This window comes from Cebus imitator, unplaced genomic scaffold, assembly GCF_001604975.1.
Source record: "Cebus imitator isolate Cc_AM_T3 unplaced genomic scaffold, Cebus_imitator-1.0 Scaffold83, whole genome shotgun sequence".
NCBI lineage: Eukaryota > Metazoa > Chordata > Mammalia > Primates > Cebidae > Cebus > Cebus imitator.
In genome coordinates this window covers 4,413,221-4,434,851 of record NW_016107398.1, presented here as the reverse complement: position 1 = coordinate 4,434,851, position 21,631 = coordinate 4,413,221, and the positions used below count along the sequence as shown (strand labels likewise).

The window sequence follows — 21,631 nt, the reverse complement described above, 5'->3', positions numbered from 1 at the left end:
TAGGTATAGTATCAAGAGTAAACAGTACAATTACAATGATGTCTTTTAGAATAGAGTGTTTTAATATCCAAATGTTCTTATTGGGAGTCTTTCCAAGGTCATACAAATAGATTTACATGCTTGATTAGAAACGATTCTTCTGGAACTGCGGCTGAGGGATCTGGGCTATGCAGATCCCCCTCCCCCAGGCTGCTACTGAGATAATGCAAACAGCTCGGAGGCATTTCTACCCATAAAAGGAACAAGACTGTGCGCATGAGTTACAGTACATGAAGCAGAGACCTCCAGTTCTGAGCCCTGTTTCTGGCACTCATGTATTCATATTGCTTATGCATGTGTGATGGAACAAATAAAGATTAACTACATTCTTAGAGATGCAGTGTTGGGGAAAGAGGATGTCTTTGGTTTTATGATTTTGCTGTGCCTTGTGGCTAATTACACCTTACTTCTTTCTACACTCCTGGCACATTTAATAAATGATTTATTACTAATAAGAAACAATAACATGATATAGTGCTTTCCAGCACGCAAAATGCTTTCATGTGCATTATGTAATTTGTGATTTCTTGGGAGTGTTTGGCTAGCAAAGATTAGTTGCTTGGGGACCCCTGGAGTACTGTGTTATCAAGAAGACAGGTTATTTCCTAAATACCTGGTTTCAATGTGAAATTACGTATTGGAGAGAGATTGTGAGCTGTGGTAATAAATTTGCTCAACAGGCTATTTTGAGAGACTCTTAGGATTGAGTGAAATTGTACTATGTAATGAGACTGTAAAAACTTTTAAAGAGCTTTCCTGGATAATACCATAGTTTCTTTAAAAAAAATTAAAACATGTTGAAGTCATCTTTTAAGGATGAGGTTGAATGCTAATCTGAAAAAGCAGTGGTATAGGAGTATTGGAAGACAATACTCGAGGAATATATTAATATATCTCCCTTCTTCTTGTAACACCAAGAGAGATGAAGTCTTTTTATCTCTGTCTCTGTCTTTCTCGGTCTTTTCTTCCAGGATATCCTTGAAATTCAAGGTTGGAATATTCATATTTAAAACATCCTTCCCACCACTGAGCTAATGAGATAGGTACAAAAGTTAGCGTCTATGAATATTTCATAACTTTTCCATGAAATTCTGCAGATAATAACCTGCTGGTAAGAGAAGCACTGATACAGGGGGATGATAGAATGGGGTTTTTGGGCAGGACTCAACTTGCAGATCCTGAGATGATAAGAGAGTAGGGTAACTGTTAAGCATGTTCTGGGTAAATGTAAACTTGGATGAAGATGAGAGAAAAGTCATCTGTAACACTAAGGAAGAGTCATCTGTCACGGGTGGGGGTTCAACACAGAGAAGCTGGGTGGAGCCTTGGAGACAGAGGATAATAAGACCTCTTTCCTAGACCAATAGAACCCACCAGAACCAATAGTCCAGATGGCTGACCATCATTTCCTGCGTCTCAACTATACCCAGCAGTGTGGATAAAACTTAGAGAAAGTGCCTCCAAGATGGAACATCTTCACACACAAGTTGGATCTCTGAATCCTGTGAAAAACAAACTCACGATCTACTGATTTGCTCATGAGCCCCAAACTCTGCTCTGACCCCTTCTTGTCCCTTGTCATTCAACAATGATAGGTGAGTTGAGAGCAGGAGGAGCTGTGTCCTTCCTTCCCTAGCTCCTTTGTGTTCTCCAGATACACAGAGTTGAGGAGTGCAGTAAATGAAATGCTTTTTAAGAAGTTGTATTCTTCTGCCTTTGTTCTCTTGACATTCAGATCCACCACAACACCAGGCTCTGCTTGTTATGTAGTGAATCCACTCACACTGAAATCTTCTCAGAGCCTCTGAAGGGCGATGCCATGACTACTTTGGAAATTGCATGGCAATGTCATTTTTAAACCTGTCCAGTTTAAATTTCTCCTTTTGCAGTTTAAAATGAACTCCTTGGGCACATCCATGAGAGACGCATAACACAATTCTCATCACTGGGGAGTCCACTGTGTTTCTGACATGGGAAAAAGTGCTGTATCCTTTCATATATAATGCTGATTTTATTTCTAACATCAGAGAATGCTATCACCATTCTCCAGTGCTAGAAATATGATCAGTATTTATTGCCAAGTACCTACTCGAAGCCCATGGGTACAGGAAGAAAGAGGCTTGCCTAATTAGAAGGAAGAGACTGGCAGAGGGGTTAGGAGCATATACATACATATATATATATGTGGTCTTGAGTAGCTAGGACTGCAACCATGCACCACTACGTCTGGCTCATTTTGAAAATTTTTTGTAGAGAGGGTGTCTCCTCGTGTTTCCCAGGCTGGCCTCGAACTCCTGGACTTGAGCGATCCTCCTGCCTTGGCCTCCCAAAGTGCTGGGATTACAGGTGTGAGCACGGTGCCCAGCCCGAGCAGCTGTTTCATAGGGAGTTTCATGTAGCTGAGAGACAGCAAAGGAAGAGAAGTTGGAAAGCTTGTGGGGTCTTATTGACTCGAGAGGCCAAGCACAATATAAATATTTAGAAATAGAACAGAGTGTCAGATTCTTTAGTAAAAAAATTCCAGTTTTGCTTTTTGAATTTCTGTATCATTAGTCATTGAAGGATAGTGTGTATGAGAGAGGAAGGAGTTTGGAGCGTCAAGTTAAAACTGAGGTCTTTTGTATTCCAGGGAACACTTGAATCTTTTCCAGGAACATCCAGCTCCCTTAAGTTAGGTGCCTACTCTGATGTAACGGAACAGGATTCCAGCAGATCTTTCTTTCAAAAGTGCATCTCCTGGCCAGTGAGATGGAGCTGCCCAGCCAGGATTTCTGGGCACTGGGTAGTCCTTCTGCTTGTCTTCCTCCCTAGATGACATGGAATCTTCTTGTTTCTGAGACCTGAATTTTATTTGTTTGTTTGTTTTTCTAGTTAATGTAATTAACTAGATTGAATATTTTTTAAACTTTAAGTTCAGGCGTACATGTGCAGGTTTGTTACATTGATAAATTTGTGTTATGGGGGTTTATTGTACAGATTATTTTATCACCCAGGTATTAAGAGACTTGATATTAATATGAGAAAAGAGCAGAAGTTTGGGGAGTAATAGGGGAGGATCACTGCACCAAAGAAAGGATACTAACGGTCCTAGTGGAAGAAAGAATAGGGGTTAAAAAAAACCACATCCTTGAAGAATCACAGGGAAAAATATTACTTAATTTTATCTTTCCGTAGACTTGATAGACATGGCTCGGGGATAGGCTTGCATTATTTCTTCAGAATCTCTGATTAATTCACCAAAGAAGAAATATGCAGTCCTTCTTCATTCCCCTTGCATCGCAGCATAATTTCCATAACTGAATTTCTATGATTCTCATATATACAATTAAAATATTTTAAGTCTTTTTATTCCTTAATAAAAGATGAAATTTAAATAGCACTTGCATGAAATTTTGCTTATCAGGAGCTACTCATCAAGTTAATGGACTGCTGCCTTTCTCTTAGAGAAATGTGTATTCCCCTGCATATAGAATTCACCAGATAGAGATACTTCAGAGGGGTAGGAAAAGAGAACTCTCTCTCTTTTTTTTTTTTTTTAGAGGGAGTCTTGCTCTGTCACCAGGCTGGAGTGCTGCAGTGGCGTGATCTCAACTCACTGCAAACCTCCGTTTCCCAGGTTCAAGTAATTCTAGTGCCTCAGCCTCCTGAGTACCTGGAATTACAGATACGAGTTACCATGCCCAGCTAATTTTTGTATTTTTAGTAGAGATGGGGTTTCGCCATATTGGCCAGGATGGTCTCGATTTCCTGACATTGTGATCTGCCTGCCTCGGCCTCCCAAACTGTTGGGATTACAGGCGTGAGCCACTGCGCTGGGTCAGAAAAGAGCACTCTTAATGCACATACCAAAGAAAGTTTAGAAACCTTTAAAAAAAAAAAGTGGAAGAAGACAAAATGACTAAATAAGAAAAAACATTTTTTCTTGATTAATAGATTCTTGATTTTAGCAACCATGAAATGAAAAAAAAAAAAAGGGCATTAAATTCTCCGAAGTCACCATTACCAGATACTTTGTTTAAAGGTTGCTGGTCCCCATTTTCAAAGAAGTGGAAAAATGCTAACATCTTTTACTGAACAAATGGATCCCTCTGTGGGCTGACCCTTTTCACCCTCAAAATGCTTTACATGGTGCTTTTCTTCTCTGGGCTCTGAGTTAATTGCAGGGTTTGGGAATAACCAGATACTGGCTGTAACAGTAGAGCTAAGTGTCAGCTAATAAAATATAACTCTGTTCCTCATTTCACAGGGAACAGGTTTCTAAAGTGTTCAAGAGATGGTGAAAGGAAAGCTGAGGCAGTAAGGATGTCACAAAGGAAAACCACTGTAAGTTTACTAGCTCCTTGTGACATTGAAGCTATGCATCTATTTATCTATATCCCAACCTCTCCTACTCTTCCTTCCCTGCCAGAAGTGCAACACTTGAACATCAGTTAGAGTTTTGGAGATCACTTGAGGAACCACATATGCAAACTTTTATGATGACATAAAGCCATTTCTTTTGCTGTGTATATAGCTATACTTAAGGTTAGCTGATGAAGGAGTAGGCTCCAAGATAACTTGTGGTCAATTGGAGTTGCCTCAGGGATTGTTTATAGCTTAGAGCCTAAGATTTCTTCCTGTGTCTAGAAAATCTACTGAATTCTAGATTACCCTGGTAAAGAGTATCTTTTGTGAAACTGGAATAGGATCTGTAGTAGTTGGTCAGGTTGCTAAATAGGATGCTTGACTGATGTGCACTACCCTTAAGAAGCTTTTAATGTGTTAACTGGCAGGAAATGAATGAAGCATAAGAGTACTCAAGATGAGGTGTAATGTACTGCATACTAAATCTTAGTAAAACTAGACTCTCTATTAAAATCATACCATATTCATTACTATAAATTGCAGTGATCTATGGTAATCACAGGGACCAAAATATCTCCTATAATAACAAAAACTGTCGAGGTAAGCCAAGATTAGTCTCTTATAATACCAAATGTCTCCTATAATACCAAAAACTGTTAAGCTAAGCCAAGATTACGTATGCTCTTCAAGTGCCAGGTGGCCTCTTGAACTTATGTGAAGGTCCCATATGATATTAATTCTTTTTTTTTTTGTGAGACAGAGTTTTGCTCTTGTTACCCAGGCTGGAGTGCAATGGCGGGATCTCGGCTCACTGCAACCTCCGCCTCCTGGGTTCAGGCAATTCTCCTGCCCCAGCCTCCTGAGTAGCTGGGATTACAGGCACGCGCCACCATGCCCAGCTAATTTTTTGTATTTTTAGTAGAGACGGGGTTTCACCATGTTGACCAGGATGGTCTCGATCTCTTGACCTTCGTGATCCGCCCGCCTCGGCCTCCCAAAGTGCTGAGATTACAGGCGTGAGCCACTGCATCTGGCCCAATGATATTAATTCTTAAATCTAAAGCCTTAACATGGCTTTAGAAAGCCTTAACATGATATTATAGTATAGATAAACCTGGGGATAATTGAATGGAGATTTATTAAAATGGCAGAAGAGAAATGTAGTATTCTCATCTGGGCAACTTGAGTTGTCTACATTTAATTTGGTTGACCTAAATTAACTTGCATACCCGGGGGGAAAAAAAGGTAATATAAGAGACTATTTAGAGATTACATCCTGTTAGGACTGCAACCTAACCATGTTGACAAGATACCTGTATTCCTACCAAAAAGTGCAAGAGGGACTGTGTGGTTGCTGTAGATTTGAAATGCAAATTGTTTGTGATTGACTTGCAGTGAATACATGAAAGCTGTCCATTAAAAACAAGGGGAGAGAACAGGTGTAGCTATGGGGGAGTTAGAAGGGTCTGGGTGTATCATCTGAGGATGACAAGGATGAGAATTTTCTTGGTCTTCAAATACATGAAGAGCAATTATTCTCAGGATGATAATGAGGTGTTCTTCATCTTTGCTCAACCTGAGGGAAAAAATGGCTCTGACCAGCCTGATTTAGTTTTCTTCCAAAAGAAAGAACCGGTATGGAGAGTTGTTAAGAGGATAAATGAATGAAATGAATGGAGTAGAATCTCTACAGCAGAGTTTATGCCTAATATTGACACTTAAGATTTAGCATCAACTCGCTGTCTCTTTTGAAAAGTTTGGTTTAAAGTGTGTTCACTATGGAAAACTCTTAAAGCTCTTATTTACCAGCTTGAACTATTGCAAATGTCATGTGAAATTCATTTTAGTTGAAGAAAAAAAAAAGCATTTAGCACTTCCAGTGCAAGCTAATTCAATATGAGCAGAGAGGAGGACTCCTGAGGAGAAAGAGCATAGCCTTTTTTTCCTCCTAATAATTCTTACTTTGACAGGTATAAAGTGCCCCATTATTAATGAATGTGAACGTAGTCATTGTGTCTCTTGCAAGCATACCAGTTGAAAATTGATGCACTTTCTAAGAGATGAACAGTTACATTTTATGAACATTCTTCTTAAGTCTTAGGAGGTTTGTACCTGGCATATATTAAGGAGACTACTTGCTTATTATTTTTCCTCTTAATTAATCTCATTATTTGAAAAAATGTATGCAGCACATACTTTAAGTAATTAAGTTTTTCCCTTTGCCTCTTGGATATAGCATCAAGAGAAATAATAGATACAGAACAGAAATCCTTAATATAATTAGGAAAACTACTTTATGCCTAGCTAAATCACTCAGAACTCATAAGCTTAAAATTTGACTGGAAGCAGAACCTTTTGGTGTTTTTTATTTTTCCAGAGTAAATGAATTTTTTTTGCTAGTTTTAAATAAGGTCAATATAATCTATTTTAATGTATGCTCATGGTGCTTACAATATATCCTTTCAGCATGTGGGAGGATAAAATAATTTCGACATAGAAAAATTATCCCAAGCATCCACATAGGGTGCTCATTTCAGTGTAGTGCACTGGTTAAGACTGAGACTCTTGGATGTCATTCATTCATTCATTCAGTCATTCAACAAACAGTTCTGGGTGGCTACTATGTTACAGGCTCATTCCTAGGCATTGAGGGCATAACAGTGAACAAGACAGAAAGAGCCTTGCCTTCAGGAATTGTATGTTCTAGGGGAAGACAAGGCATGGAAAATTAAAGAAATGAAGAAGCTAACGATGATAGAGGAGATAAACAGGTTTTGAAAGGCAGCCCAATTTAATCAGGGTGGTCTGGGCTACTGAGGAGATAACATTTGAGCTGATAGATTTGAATCCCAATTCTGCTGTTTCTTTGCTGAGTGATATTGGACATGTCACCTCTCTGAGCTTTGGTTTTCTTGTCTGTGAAATGAGGTTACTTACTACCTAGAAATAATGTGAGGCTCCAGTGAGGTAACAAAGGCAGCACAGGGCCGGACACACAGTTAAATACCCAGCTACTTAATGTTGGCTAATTAAGTAACCTGCTGCAAAGAGATCAGGAATCATTTTGTTCATTATGGTGCATTCTGCTCAGGCCAGGCAGAGTGCTGTTTCACTCTTGCTGGCAATCTGTATTCAGTTGATTTACCAGTTTGCATTAAAACAGCTGGAGAGACTAAAGAAAGGCCTGATCCCCGTTAGCAGGAGTGCTTGTAAACTGGTTTTCCAAATAAGGGTGGCTGAGTTCCAGTTACAGAATATCTGCTTCTCCCCAAATTTATGCATCTCTCTTTGCGTAAGACCCAAGTAGAGATCATTTTGGACTCAGATAACTTGTATTGTAGGAGGTTTTCTGTTTTTGTTTTTTTTCTCCTTTTCCCCAAATGTTAGGTCAAAGCATGAAGAACAGAAGGATTTGCAGAGGGGAAACAGATGTTTACTGTTCATTTCGTAATCACAAGGCTGGATGAATATGGAAGAACAAATAGTAGCTTCCAAACACAACAGCATCAAAATCGCCCTGAGGATCCCAGGCTCCGACCTGTTTTTTTAAGTTTCCTTTGTTTCTTCCCATGAGGATAGGTGCTCTCTACTTTCCCTCTGTGACCCCTCTGAAGGTCTTACAGTCATGTTGATTCTTCATTTCATAGGCAGAGCAATTCACATGTATGTAGCTTTGCAGATTATGCCCAAGCGCAAGGCTTTTCTCCCAGCAGCTGGTACTTGGTTACCCATGGCTGCCCTTGGTTAGCAAGCGAAGTTGGTCACAGATCCTACTTGCCTCTGGTCTGACTCCCTAAGGCTTCTCCTCTCACTCTGCACCAGCCCTCTCCCAGTATTTTCTGTTTTCAGCCTTCTGTAGTCTCCTTCTTCCAAGGCTCTCTATGTGCCCACCACGTGTACAGATCTTTTCTTGAGAGCAACTTGGTTCCTCACTTAGGAATTTGCTGTTTCCAAGAGGCTCTAAAGGCCTTTTCTGTTGGACACAATCTGCTGGAAACTCCCAAGTCAAAAAATTTTACAACATTATCTGTTTTTAAATTGCTTTTTACTTTGATGGTTGGCTATAGGATTGCTCCTTTTGGCTTGATTAATAGGCATCTTTACAGCATAAAGAAGCATTTTCTGAACCCACTAAGTCACATTAGCTTTAACTATATACATTTGAAGTATCTAAATGGGTTTGAACTATAAAACGGCAGTGTCACAAGTTCCACCTGATTAGAAATGCCTATGAAGCTTATTGAAATTCATATTCACAGCTCTGTCTCTAAATGGGTCTGGTTTAGAAGCCTTTATATGGACCTCAGAATCTGCATTTTTAGCAAGTAAGCTTTTCTTCTGACTAGGCAAGTTTGGAAAATATAGGTATGCCATAAATAGTTGAATAAATAAGTTGAATATGGTGCTAATGCAGTTTATATTGTTTATCTGTGCCTATTGTATTTGGTATAAGCAATTTCAAATTAATGGCTATGGTGAAGGTGACTAAGTGTCTATTAAAGTCTGTTTGTTCCTTCTTTGGACACATAGCTCACCTTCCTTGTGATTATGTAAGGCCTACAGTATAAGTTCTCTCCAGTGAAATGTGAACAGAAGTGATGCATGCCACCTGTGAGCCTGGCCCATACCACCACTCCCTACCCTTACTCCTCCATAGTCTTTTGTCTTCCAGTATCTAGATACAGAGCACCACAAAGCCCTGGATGATGGCGGAAGAACAAGATGAAAAAAGTAGATACCTGAATGACCACATGGAACAGAACTATCTCACCAACCTGAAGACCTGCCCAGGTCTCTTACATGACCAAAAGCAGGATTCTACCCAGCAATCCTATTACTGGGTATATATCCAAAAGAAAATAAATCATTATGCCAAAAAGACACATGAACTTACATATTCATTCAGCATTACTCACAATGGCAAAGACAGGGAATCAACATAGGTGCCCATCAATGGTGGATTGGATAAAGAAAAATGTGGTACATATACAACACAGAATCCTATGTAGCCATAAAAAATAATGAAATCATGGCTTTTGCAGCAACATGGATGCAGCTGGAGGCCATTATCCTAAGCAAAGTAACATAGAAACAGAAAACCAAACACTATATGTTCTCACTTGTAAGTGGGAGCTAAACACTGTGTACACATGGACAGGAAGATGGCAACAATAGGCACAGGGGACCACTGGTAGGGGAGGGAAGGAAAAGGCCAAGGGTCAAAAAACTATTGAGTATTGTGCTCACCAGCTGGATGACAAGATCATATCTAAAACCTCAGCATCATGCAATATATTCAGCTAACAAGCCTGTACATGTACCCTCTAAATCTAAAATACATGCTGCAATTATATAAGAAAATAGGATTTGATTGTAATGGTTTGAACCATTACATATTTTGGTCTATATGTTATATCATCTTAGCTTACCTACCATCATTACCAAAACCTAAACCTATTGGCTTAGCATTTAGGTGGCAGACGGTGACAAAACAGAGCAGGTTGGAAAGATGATCTATGTTTTACTGTGACAAAGCGTTTTGTAAAACTATTGTCTGTGAAACCTGGAAGGTAAAGCTACTTCCTACTGTGTCCATAGTCCTCTGTGAAGAGACTGGAAAATGGCAGAATGTTAGTATATATGAATTGTTACTTTATGCATTTAGCAAGGCATTATAGGAAAGGGAAGAATCTCAGCTAAGTAAAGCTGAGATTGATAGAACATAGATTTTCATGATTTTACAGAGTCAGAAGATTGATTGTTTCTGGATTCCATTAACAGACGACACTATCAGGGTTGTCATCAGAATTCTATCATTGCAATGTGTCTCCCATTCTTCCCTTTCTGAAAGGGAGTTTGAATGTTTTGATTATCCCGTTCCTGTTCGACCACTGCATGGAGGCAAATGGTGAATATGGGCAGACAATTTGTCTTTTACTGGATCACAAGGAGTCACGTTTAGATCAAATGAGCAGAATCATGCATCACTTGACAGATGCTGGCCCTTGACAGTTACAGTGCCAAAATGCAACTCTAGGTGGTCCCTATGGGGAAAAGGGTGAGTTTGTTTTACGTGTGGGAAAAAATGTGCAAGGATATTTGGTAGCCAGATGCAGGCAGAGGCTGCTGTTTTTTCCTTTTTTGGGCACATAGGTGAGCTTTCCCCCCAGCCTCCTTTACAGTGAAGTGTGGCCTTGTGACTAAATAAACTCCTATGCAATATGATTGAAAATGATGTCTGTCACTTCCAAGCCTGGTCCATAAAACTTTCCATTCAAGTTTCTCCGTGTTCTTTCTTAGATTGGGTGGATGCAGGTAACTTAAATCCTAGGGGATGTCAGAATTACCAGATGTGAGAAGCCTGAGTCTTTAAATGACTACATGGAAGAAAGCAACCCTACTGACTTGAACACCTGCTTGAGGAGCATGACATGAGCAAGGAATACCTTGCCATTGAATTAATCCCTTACATGGTTGGGTTTATTTGTTAATAGCAGGTTAGCACATCCTAACTAACAGTGCCTTTTTTTTATTGTTATTAGCTATACACTGTTTATATTGTTTACTATTCCATGGCCTCCGCTTACCCCATCATAAGCAATTTAACCTTGAAGGAAATAGAGTAGTATCTTTGTGCCAGAAGTTGTTTATCAGGAAAGTTGAGAAAATAACAGCATCGTATGATAAAGAGGGGTTGGCTATTTGGTACAAGGTATACAAATACAGTTAGATGGAATAAAATCTAGTATTCAGTAGCACAACAGAGTGACTATAGTTAACAATAATTTATTGGATATTTCAAAGTAACTAGAAGAGTAGATGTAGAATGTTCCCAGCATGAAGTAATGATAGATGTTTGAGGTTACGGATATACCAGTTACCCAGATTTGATCATTACCTATTATATGCCTGTATCAAAACATCACACACACTCCATACCAAAATATGAACAACTACTATGTAAGCATATTTATGTTTTTTTTAGAGACAACGTCTTGCTCTGTTGCCCAGGCTGGACTGCAGTGGTATGATCATGGCTCACTGTAACTTTGAACTCCTAGGCTCAAGGGATCCTTGTATGTTGGCTTTCTAAAGTACTGTGATTACAGATATGAGCCACTACACCTGGCCTGTATCCATAAAAATTTAAAAAATGAAAAGTGAAAAAAAGAGCATCTTATAGGATCATTGCGAGGAGGCAATGAATTGATGTATAAAATACTTCAAATATGCCTGAATCATTAGCAAGAACTATATAAGCGAATAGCTATAGTTATTGTTATTAACATATATTCTAGTGACACCCTAGTTTCATAATCAACATCACGCTTCTGCTTGTAGGATCACACACATGGGGCCACAGTGAAATTCATGCTGAGACTGGGGATGAAGAACACCGTAGATGAAAGCTGTACAGTGAACTAAGACACAGTGCTAAGTGAATACACATGAATCAAGTCCTTTGTTGTGTGAAAATTGGTCACATCCAGAATGTTTGCAGACTTGGGAGTATTCAGCAACAATGCCAGGCCACCCCATGACTCAGAGCTGGCCTGTATTGAATTTATGATGGGATTGATCCTGACTGTGTTGTCTCCAGAACATTAACTCTTTGGATTCTGCTTACTGGTCCAAGATGTGTCATGGATTTTTGTTTGTGGGGAAGTAAACTTTCAGCTGAATCAGAACCTGTGTTATACAGACGGTAGGGCCTCCATAGATCCTTGTGGTTTTTGTGCTCAGGATTAATGAGGGAGATAGTTTCTGCTGCATTTTCTTACCTGTCCCTTCCTGAGCTGCCTTGTGTTCGTGCCCACCTCCATGCTGACATTGTAGAACAGGGCAACCTTTTCCAAAAACACAGATATCCCATGTATGGAGCCATTTGAGCCAAATTTGTTATTTACTCCACAAGAAGGAAGAGGGATGGAAAATTTTGAAAAAGGTAGCCTAGAAATAAAATTCTGTTTACCTGAAGCTCAACTTCAATGGGCAAATAGGTAGTAAAATTTATGAAGCATTTCCTGACCCATATGGTGCAGGGTGCAGAGCTATGTGGAACTAAAAGTCTTCTTTAGAGGGAGCCTGTCCAATGAGGCCTGAATTGGTCATAGTCCTTGGTTAGTTGCCAGCTGAAGCTGGAGTGCAAGAAGGTCACAGAGGCAGATGTAGCTTCTAGCCCTGGGAGCGTGGCTTTTCTCATGCTACTGCATCCACCCAGTCTAATAAGAAAGAACATGGAGAAACTTGAATGGAAAGTTTCAATCATATTCCATAGGAGTTTATTTAGTCACAAGGCCACACTTCACTGTAAAGGAGGCTGGGGGGAAAGCTCACCTATGTGCCCAAAAAAGGAAAAAACAGCAGCCTCTGCCTGCATCTGGCTACCAAATATCCTTGCACATTTTTTCCCACATGTACAACAAACTCACCCTTTTCCCCATAGGGACCACCTAGAGTTGCATTTTGGCACCGTAGCTGTCAACAGATACTTTTCTTTGTCCCTCTTTTATTTTTCCTCCTTTCTTACTCCTAAGAGAAGCAACTCGCAATTTACCGTCTCTGCAGTACATTTTAGCTTTCAGAGTGCAATTTCCATCCCTGAAGCCTCTGAGGGAGCTTGCTCTTATTAAGTATCACAATGTACATTGTGGAGGAATCTGTGCCTCTGATTCCTGTCATTGTATCTTGAGTGTGGCCTCCCAGAATCTAGAAAGAGCATCAGCTACACATCACACTGTTTCAAAAACAAACACTGGAGGACTGGATACTTATGAGACTCTGGGTTTTTGAGTATCATTGCATTTAGAAAGAACAGAGTGAGTGATCCAACTGGCCCATTCTTGTCTCCTCTTTCACAAACTTCTTTTATATTTGTGTTTAAGACCCTGGTGATTTATTTTATAGTCCCATGCAAATTGCTTTAGCTTTCCTTGTGGCTTACAAAAAAGAATCTCATCCATTCTTCAGAGACTCTCAGGTGTCTTCAGGAAGAGCAAAAGAAACTCCTGAATACATTTTCCCAAATGAGCAGAACTATGTCACAACCCTTTGTAAAACTGGGACTTTATTTTTATTCACTATTTATTATGATTATGTTATTTCTTCCCGCCATAGATTGGACATGGTTCCCACCCCCTGCTCTGGCCATTAAGGTTGCGACTGTCTACCTTGGGCTGATCACTATTTAACTAAGTGGAAAAAGTTAGAACTGACTTTCAGCTTTCTGTAAAAACAACTTCCTTTTACATCTCAATCAGGTGATAGAACAACTGTATTTTTCTCCTTTCCATGAATTGTGTTAATTTCCTGCATAGGCAGCCTGGGTTTGCCAATAGTGCCTTCATGTGATTTTCCAAATTTGATGGCTTTCGACAAAGAACCTCTGAGGGGGGTGATAGAAGAAAAATTCACAGGCAAAATAATACAGAGGATGATGGAAATGGTGAACCTTATAAAGAGGTTTCAGCTGGAATGAGCTTATTTTACACAACTGTGTACCCAGACATATGAAACATGTAAACAATCTGACTCAACATACAATCTAAACTCAAAATGGAAGTCTTATCCTTATGCTATTTGTCATATGAAACATTAATTGGTAGGAATATTTTACCAGTGAGGGGTCTGCTACAAAATTCAAAACTAAGGATAGGATGGGGGAAGAAATGCAATTCTTCCATGGTAAGCTGTGAAGCTCTAGAGCTTGTTAGGACACATCATCCCTGGAAGGGATTAAGGAGCAGAGCCCAGGGATGTTTCTTAGGCACACCTGTAATAAACATGAGTGATTTTTCCCACCTTCATCCCACTGCCCCTACTCTTTAGACCTGGCCATCAGTCAATCTTAGGGTTACTCTGAAATATGCTCTGTATATTAGATCTAGATGAGTTTGAGTGAGCCACCCAAAATGTATATCAACTTTTGAATATAATGTAAATGAAGGAATCCCAGGTGACATTTATGTATTACATAGTTAGGCTATTCAGTAGTTGTGAGTCTGGCACTTAGGTCAAGAAAATTCAATGCTGGCCGGGCATGGTGGCTCATGCCTGTAATCCCAGCACTTTGGGAGGCCGAGGCAGGCAGATTATGTGATTAAGAGATTGATACTATCCTGGCCAACATGGTGAAACCCTGTCTCTACTAAAAATACAAAAAAGTTAGCTGGACATGGTGGTGTGTGCCTATAGTCCCAGCTACTCAGGAGACTGAGGCAGAAGAATCGCTTGAACCTGGCAGGTGGAGGTTGCAGTGAGCTGAGATCTTGCCACTGCACGCCAACCTAGTGACAGGGCAAGACTCCATCTCAAAAAAAAAAAATTTTAATGCTATATCACAATTATAGTGGGGATAAAATGACTATTTAAAATATGAACAAAATAGTTCAGAAATACCTGTATAATAAAAGTAATAAACATTTTTGTATGTTCATTTCTAAAGAGATATCTATTGGTTAAGCAATTTGTTCATTTATTCGTCAAAGTTTTAATGGACCAGAAACTATCTAAGTGTTGGAAGGACTAAGATTGTGAAGACATAGTAATTCATTTATTCAGTGATTATCTGTTGAGAGTCTATTATATGTGGGACTCCGTTTTTTGAAGCCAGAGATAACAAATACATATATAATGTCAGGTACTATTAAATATTATAAAGAAAGATGTGGCAAGATAGGTTAAAGAAAGAGTATGTGTGTGTGTGTGTGTGTGTGTGTGTATGCACACATGCGTTATATAATGTGATCAATTGAAGATATGGAGGATCTAGTGGAATAGTATGAGGCTGGGGAAAGAGCAAGTATAAACTCTTTAAGGGAAGAAGGAGTTTCGTGTGCTTGAGGAATAGTAAGATGGCGAGTGTGGCTACAGAAAAAGCACTGATGAGGAGAGTGTTAAGAGATGAGATTGGAGTAATAACAGGGACAGAGTCTTGGAGTGCATCCTATACAACATGATACAGGTTTGGGTCTGAGTATTTAGGGAAGTGATTGGAGAAGTTGGGCTTTTGGACAGTCCCTCTGCCTGCTATGTGGAGAACTGATGATAGGGGGCAAGATTGGAGGTAGAGAATTGGGGATTGATTATAGTAGTTTGGATGAGAGATGATGGTGGCTTAAACAAGAGTGAAGGCAATGGAGATGGTGACAAGTGATCAGGTTTGGGATGTATTTTGAAGGTTGAGCTGATTGGTAGGAGGAAGTGATGATAACCAATGGTTTGAATGGAAAGAGAGGGGAGTGTTATCAAAGGAAGAAAGGAGTCAATAAAAAAGATTTTGTTTTCAGAAACTGGGTAAAAAATAATGGTCATGTACGTATATGGAAAAGCCTAGGGGAAGAGTAGATTGGAGGAGTTAAAAAATTCTATTTGGACAGGTTAAGATTGACATGCCTATTAGATATTCAAATAGTTGGATATATGAGTCTGAGTCTCAGGGGGTTTTGTTGGTGGAGCTACAGTTTTTCGAGTTATCAGGATATGAATGATGTTGAAAGTTATAAAACTAGATACAATCAACCAGACCGTAAGTGCAAATAAAGAAGAGGATCCAGGGACTGAACACTGAGGTTTGCCAACATTTGGTGGTTGGAAAGAGAGAGAGGAGGTGGCATAGGAGATTGAGAAAGATTTGCTGGTGAGTGGAAACAAAACCAGGAGAATGTGGTATCCCAGAAACCAAGCCAAGAAAAAGTTTTAAGAAGGAGGGTAATGAACCATAAAAAAAGCTTCCAAGAGATCAAGATGGGGACCTAGAACTAACTGTTGGATTTCTCAGGACATGAAAGACACAGCTCCAGAGACAGGAAAATAAGGATGCATATAAATTGCTATACAATGGTGGGAGATCCTAGAGATGTAAACAAATTTCTGAAACTAGATTGAAGATGGAACAGGGAATTATTTTTGGGGAGTCAAAGATAGCTACATGGAGCAGATGTACTTTTGGATTTTGGTAGGTAGGAGGTAGGGATACATCAGGATTCATAGAAGTTTAAAAATTGTTTTTTTTTGTAGCTGGTTGTTGATTTTTCCTGCAAAAATAATTCAAAATAATTTTGCATAGTTTTCACTCATGGAAAACTGATGTTTCTCCTCCCAATTTAATATCCCACTACTATTACTCCATGTAGACACATTTGTTAATTATCAGTGAACATGGTAACTATTTTATGAAGAAAATACATGCACTCCATCCTACCTTACTCTGCTGAAGGAAACTCTTGTAATTACATTTTTCCTTCTTGTAATCTTTATCTTTTAATTACATTTTCATTCCTTTTTCTGGCTGTATGCAAGTATCGAGACTATATTCTTAATAGCTACCATGTACCTAACTCTTATCACATAGGAGGCACTATTTTAAGAACTTTGCAGATATTAATTATTTTTTTCTCCCATACAATTCTAATATCTTCATTGTCTCTGTTTCTCATTTGTGATAACTGAGGCACAGAGAGGTTAAGTAACTTCCTCAAGGCCACAGAGTAAATGACAGAGCCAGTATTAGAACTGGGCTGTCTGGCTTCAGAGCTCACCATCTTGCACAGTAGGTTGTATTTCAATCTATACTATTTTATCTCTACTTTTCTAGGTTGGGTAGTTATTAGTAAAACGTCTTCTTCAATGGATAGGCTCTCTATGACTTAAACTATAACTTCTAAAGATTCAGGACTCAATTGCAGGTTGTCATTTTAGAGTAGGCCAGTAGGACCCAGGAACTGGATACTGGATCCAAATGGAGAAGAGGGCATTTAGTTCTTTTACAATTGATTGTAGGTTCTCACGTGATTGCATAAGGATTTATGTTCAACCAGATCATAGATCAGGAGAGTGGTGGAAAAGGAAATCAAGTCTTTGTGTTGGAGAAGATCCCTCTGCTTATGGAAATGATCACTTCATTACAGTCCTAGACCTATGTGGCTCATGTCTCCGTTCCCTTTTAAAATTTACTGAAAGCACATGAGATGATTATACACTTAAAGAGGTACAAAGAGTACATCAAAGCAACCATGTTCAGGAATGCTTACTATGTGCAAAGTATTGCTCTGGGTGTAGTGGTTGTGATTTCTTGGGAGCTAAAATAAAAGACTAGCCAAAATCTTTAAGATGCTTTAGTGCTCAACAATAGTATGTATATAATTAGAATATAAAATAATTTGAGCCTAGTGGAATCTAGCTATGGTTCAGCCTTTGCTTGATTTCTAGTGTTTTTTTTTTTAAATAGGCTGACTCAATTCTTTTTCTTCCTGATACAACATGGTAATTGGCTCCCTACATATATGGGGATTTGGATACATAATTTTAATAAGCATTGGAAGCTTCTTCCTTTAGTAGATTTTGAATTCTACCCTTGATTTAAAAGTTTTTGAAATAAGGTAGCCACTTTCCCTTTCTTGGCAGAAAGAAGGTGTAGAATAAATAACTTTTGCTAAGATGCTTTCAGGACAAGAATCTGAGTAACTCTCTTAAGGCGTGGGCCCTCAAATTTTATAATTAATTTTTTCCTCAAGATGAAAGTCAACCTGTTCTTCTCTTTATTCTGTTCTCATTAAAATGTTCTTCTCTGGGCATAGTCATTATATTTTCAGAAAGGCTTAAGTGAGCCAGCATTAAAATTTTCTCTTAATTTTTACAAATATAGAAAAACCTGCTGGGAATTGGATACTGTATTCACTGTGGTTCTCTCCCTGTCTGCTGGGTAATATTTTCATATATCATGTAAGTGTAGGAGAAAGCAGCGATTTAGGTGATGGCTTAGTTCTGGAAAAGAAGCTACTTTCTATAGAATGAGGATTTCAAACGGCCACATTGCCAACAGACACTCATGCTGGTTTCCTGTGGGCCATTTTCCTTTTGCTGAACCTGACCCAAAGCCAAAGTGAAGGAGGAGAAATTTTCCTTCCACAAAGTCTCAGATGTCTGATAAAGATCACTGTGACATAAATAAGTTATAAAATACAGGATACTATAAGCTTGAGGAATTTCATTAACTTGCATTTGATAAACTTAATATAATTTGGTTTGGAAATTAAGGAAAAAAGTAAGAATCAAAATGGAAAAATTTAGGTAATGCTATCACCCAGACAAGTATACCTACAAACTTTAGAACATTCAAAACATTAAAGGTCCTCTGAAAGAATTAAGTTGTGACTACAGTATCTTAACTGTCATGCTTTAAAATATTGTATGTGCATTTTAGAAATGATTCAGATTTTATTTGTGTTTTTAATTTTAAAAACATGTTAATGAAACAGTTTTCTTTTAAGATACAGATTGCCTAATAGATATTTAAAACCTTTTAAAAACTTTCCCCCAATCTACAACCCCAGGAAAATAAAACTGTAGTTTACAGCACCAATTGTTATAGAAAAAATGAGTGTTTTCTTAATCTTAACATTTCACGTATTATGACATGGAGTGAATACGCAAAGAGTGGCAAGAACATTCCTTTCACTGTTTGTGGGTCTAGTGGTGATTTTTTTTTTGGCAGAAAAGAATTGTGATGGAATTACACTGCATTTAAAAATGTTCACAATAAAAAGTTAATGAATCTTGAGGCAAATGTGGAGTAAAATCTCTGGCCCCCAAATCTAGAGGGCACGTCAGAGTATTTTCCTGGTGTTACCCATTTGCTTTAAGGGGGAAAAAGTGTTACCATACAAATGGATGCACAAATTGTTCTACCAACAATTTCAGCCAAGTCCTTGGTTGTATGCTACGCTAAGCTCCCTGGTTACTGCCAGGCCCGCACCCAATACTGACATTAGACATGAGCCAGGACCCTCTGAAGTTAAGGTATCGTCCCCCGCATCGTTGGTCTGGATGCAGAGTTTCCCAGTTTTTCTTACCTGCATAGTGGTCAAACACAGTGGGCACGTATTCCTCCGGGAAGGCGTCGTTGGCGTAGCTCATCAGCAAGCAGGTTTTCCCCACGGCACCGTCCCCCACCACCACACACTTCAACATCTTCTTCTCGTCGTTGCCCCTGCAGCCGCAGCTGCTGTCAGTTCCCTCTTTGCAGTTCATTCTTGCGGCTCCAGCTGCTGGGGACTCCTGCTGCTGCTCCTGCTTCTCCCAAAGCACATGAAGCGGCGGAAAGCCAGTGCCAGGCTTGAGTTTACTCTGACTGACTTTGGGAACCTTGGCTCATACAGACATGTCCGAGGCTGGGATATGCCCTGTTGCTTACCATGCTGGTAAAGAAAGGTAACTCACACTTGGGGGAGTTGTGAAAAGGATCTGCCCCTTTCCGCTGTCAGTGTGAGTTAAGAAACCCTCAGTTTCACAGAATTCGGGGGGCTTCCTAACAGCCTAGAAATTTCAGCAGTCTGAGAGTTTTGCTCTGTTCTCCCTGTCTCCAGCCTGGCAAAAGACACGGTGAAATTTTGCTAAATCGTCCTCATTTTCCAAGTCACATCTAACATGGAGGAAAGCTGGGCTTTTTAATGGAGTTTTTTTCCCCTTGCTTCCTCCAGCTTCCCGAGTGTCAGGAAATCATGGGTTTCCTGCTGCATTCCATATTAGGATCAGTGGGCTGAGGAAGGCTGCAACAATGGGAGCTCTGTGTGTGTGTGTGTTTGTACTTCTGGGGAACGATGCCAGGACATGGAGTGGGAAAACACTAGGGGTCCCACTGCAGACTCAAGCTGTCAGACTTCCGGTTTCATCCGCTGCTTGCGAGGCTGTGTGCTCCTGGCTGGCTGGGGAGAAACTGACTGCAGGATGGAAAACGGGGTTGGACTGCCTGCCACAGAAACGGGGGGAATGGTTAGAGTGAGCAGAGAGAACCACACCAGCAGTCCTAGGATAACATATGACATCACCCCTCACTGAGTCACCAGTTGAAAGCTCTGCAAACTAAAAATGAGCAGTTCTTTACTGACTTAAATGAGAAACTTTAAGCGACTTTCCCAGAAATAAAGAAGAAAACCTTCTAGAGTCATCTCATTTCAAAGGGAAAAATTTTTGTAGGTTGTAGGTATAATATGATCAGGTTTATAAACTGCCACATGTCTGGAATATGTATTCCAGACACAATTTTTTTTTATGATCGTAGCACATAAGAAATCAATCAGATGTGGGACATTTGCATATTCTTATTAGTGGACAAACACACGTGTGCTTGGCTCATTTGTAACACCCTTGGACGTAAGCGGATATAGGAGGGCTTTTTGGTTGGTTTAAGGTCTTCGATGCTATTTTTGCTTGGACATTTTGCTTTTTGATTTAGTGTCCCCTTGGGTCAGACTGGTCTCTTCAATTACAAAGGAGCCATGGGCAGCTAATTTATTTGTCTGTTCGGTCACTCAAAATGAAGACTCTTTGAAGCTCTGTATTTGATTAATGTGCTTGGTCTTAGAAAAGAGTGGAACTCTGCAAGTGATTTTTGACAAATGGGTCAAAATGAGGGAACTCTGGTTTTTTTTTTCTTTCATTTTTTGAACATTGATTTTGAAGAATTCAGATTATCCAGTTGTTTGAGAAGTTTTTTTTTTCTTTTTCTTTTTTTGGGTGAGGGGTGAGATGGGAGAAGTGTCTGTTTTACTAAGTGGCTATTAATAATAGATATACCCACATATCATTTATATGCTGCCATATAATAGGTATAGTCTCAAGTTTCTTCTGTTTTGGATTATAGTAAAATTTATCATAGTGCTTCGTGTCCAAGCCTTTCTTTCCTATAAAGGGACAGTGTTTCAAACAGGTTATGATGTATCAGTCAGGTTATATTGCAGTAACAAACAATCTACGTATAATCTAAATATTATCTATGTATTATCTACGTAGAACCTAAATAGCTATGTATAACCTAAATATTATGCTATCAGACACAGACATTTAAGTCCATTCTGATTTTTCTGTGAACTGTGAATTAAGACACCTGGGAGACTTGAAGTATCTAGTTATAGATCTTTTACCTCTAAGTCAAAGGATTGGTACATCTGCCAGACAGGTTATATGCAATGATGGGTTATGACCATTGAGAATGTTGGCTATATTTCTCAAAACAAATGTAGTTTATGACTGTTTACTACTCCTGCACCAAATTGAATATTTATGGAGAAAAGATTTTGAGACATCCTATGAAAAGTGGCAAAAAAGTTAAAAATCTAACATCTCAGCTTGGTGATTATGTAGATCATATTGTCCATGTGAGACTAAATCTTTTTAAATATTAAAAAACTGATCTGAACTAGAGTAACAGAATCTTAAAAAAAAAAAAAAAAAGAGTAGAGACAATTCA

The 21,631-nt window shown here is 39.2% G+C and overlaps 1 protein-coding gene across 1 annotated transcript in view; it reads right to left on the bottom strand.

Annotated features, from left to right (window-relative positions):
• Positions 1 to 20,147, bottom strand: part of RHOJ (ras homolog family member J) — a 96,724-nt gene extending 76,577 nt beyond the window's left edge. The window contains exon 1 of the mRNA XM_017533952.2: positions 19,236 to 20,147. Coding sequence (XP_017389441.1) covers positions 19,236 to 19,413 — 178 coding nt within the window. The 5' untranslated portion in view covers positions 19,414 to 20,147. The remainder of the gene's footprint in view (positions 1 to 19,235) is intronic.
• Positions 20,148 to 21,631: the final 1,484 nt, after the last annotated feature.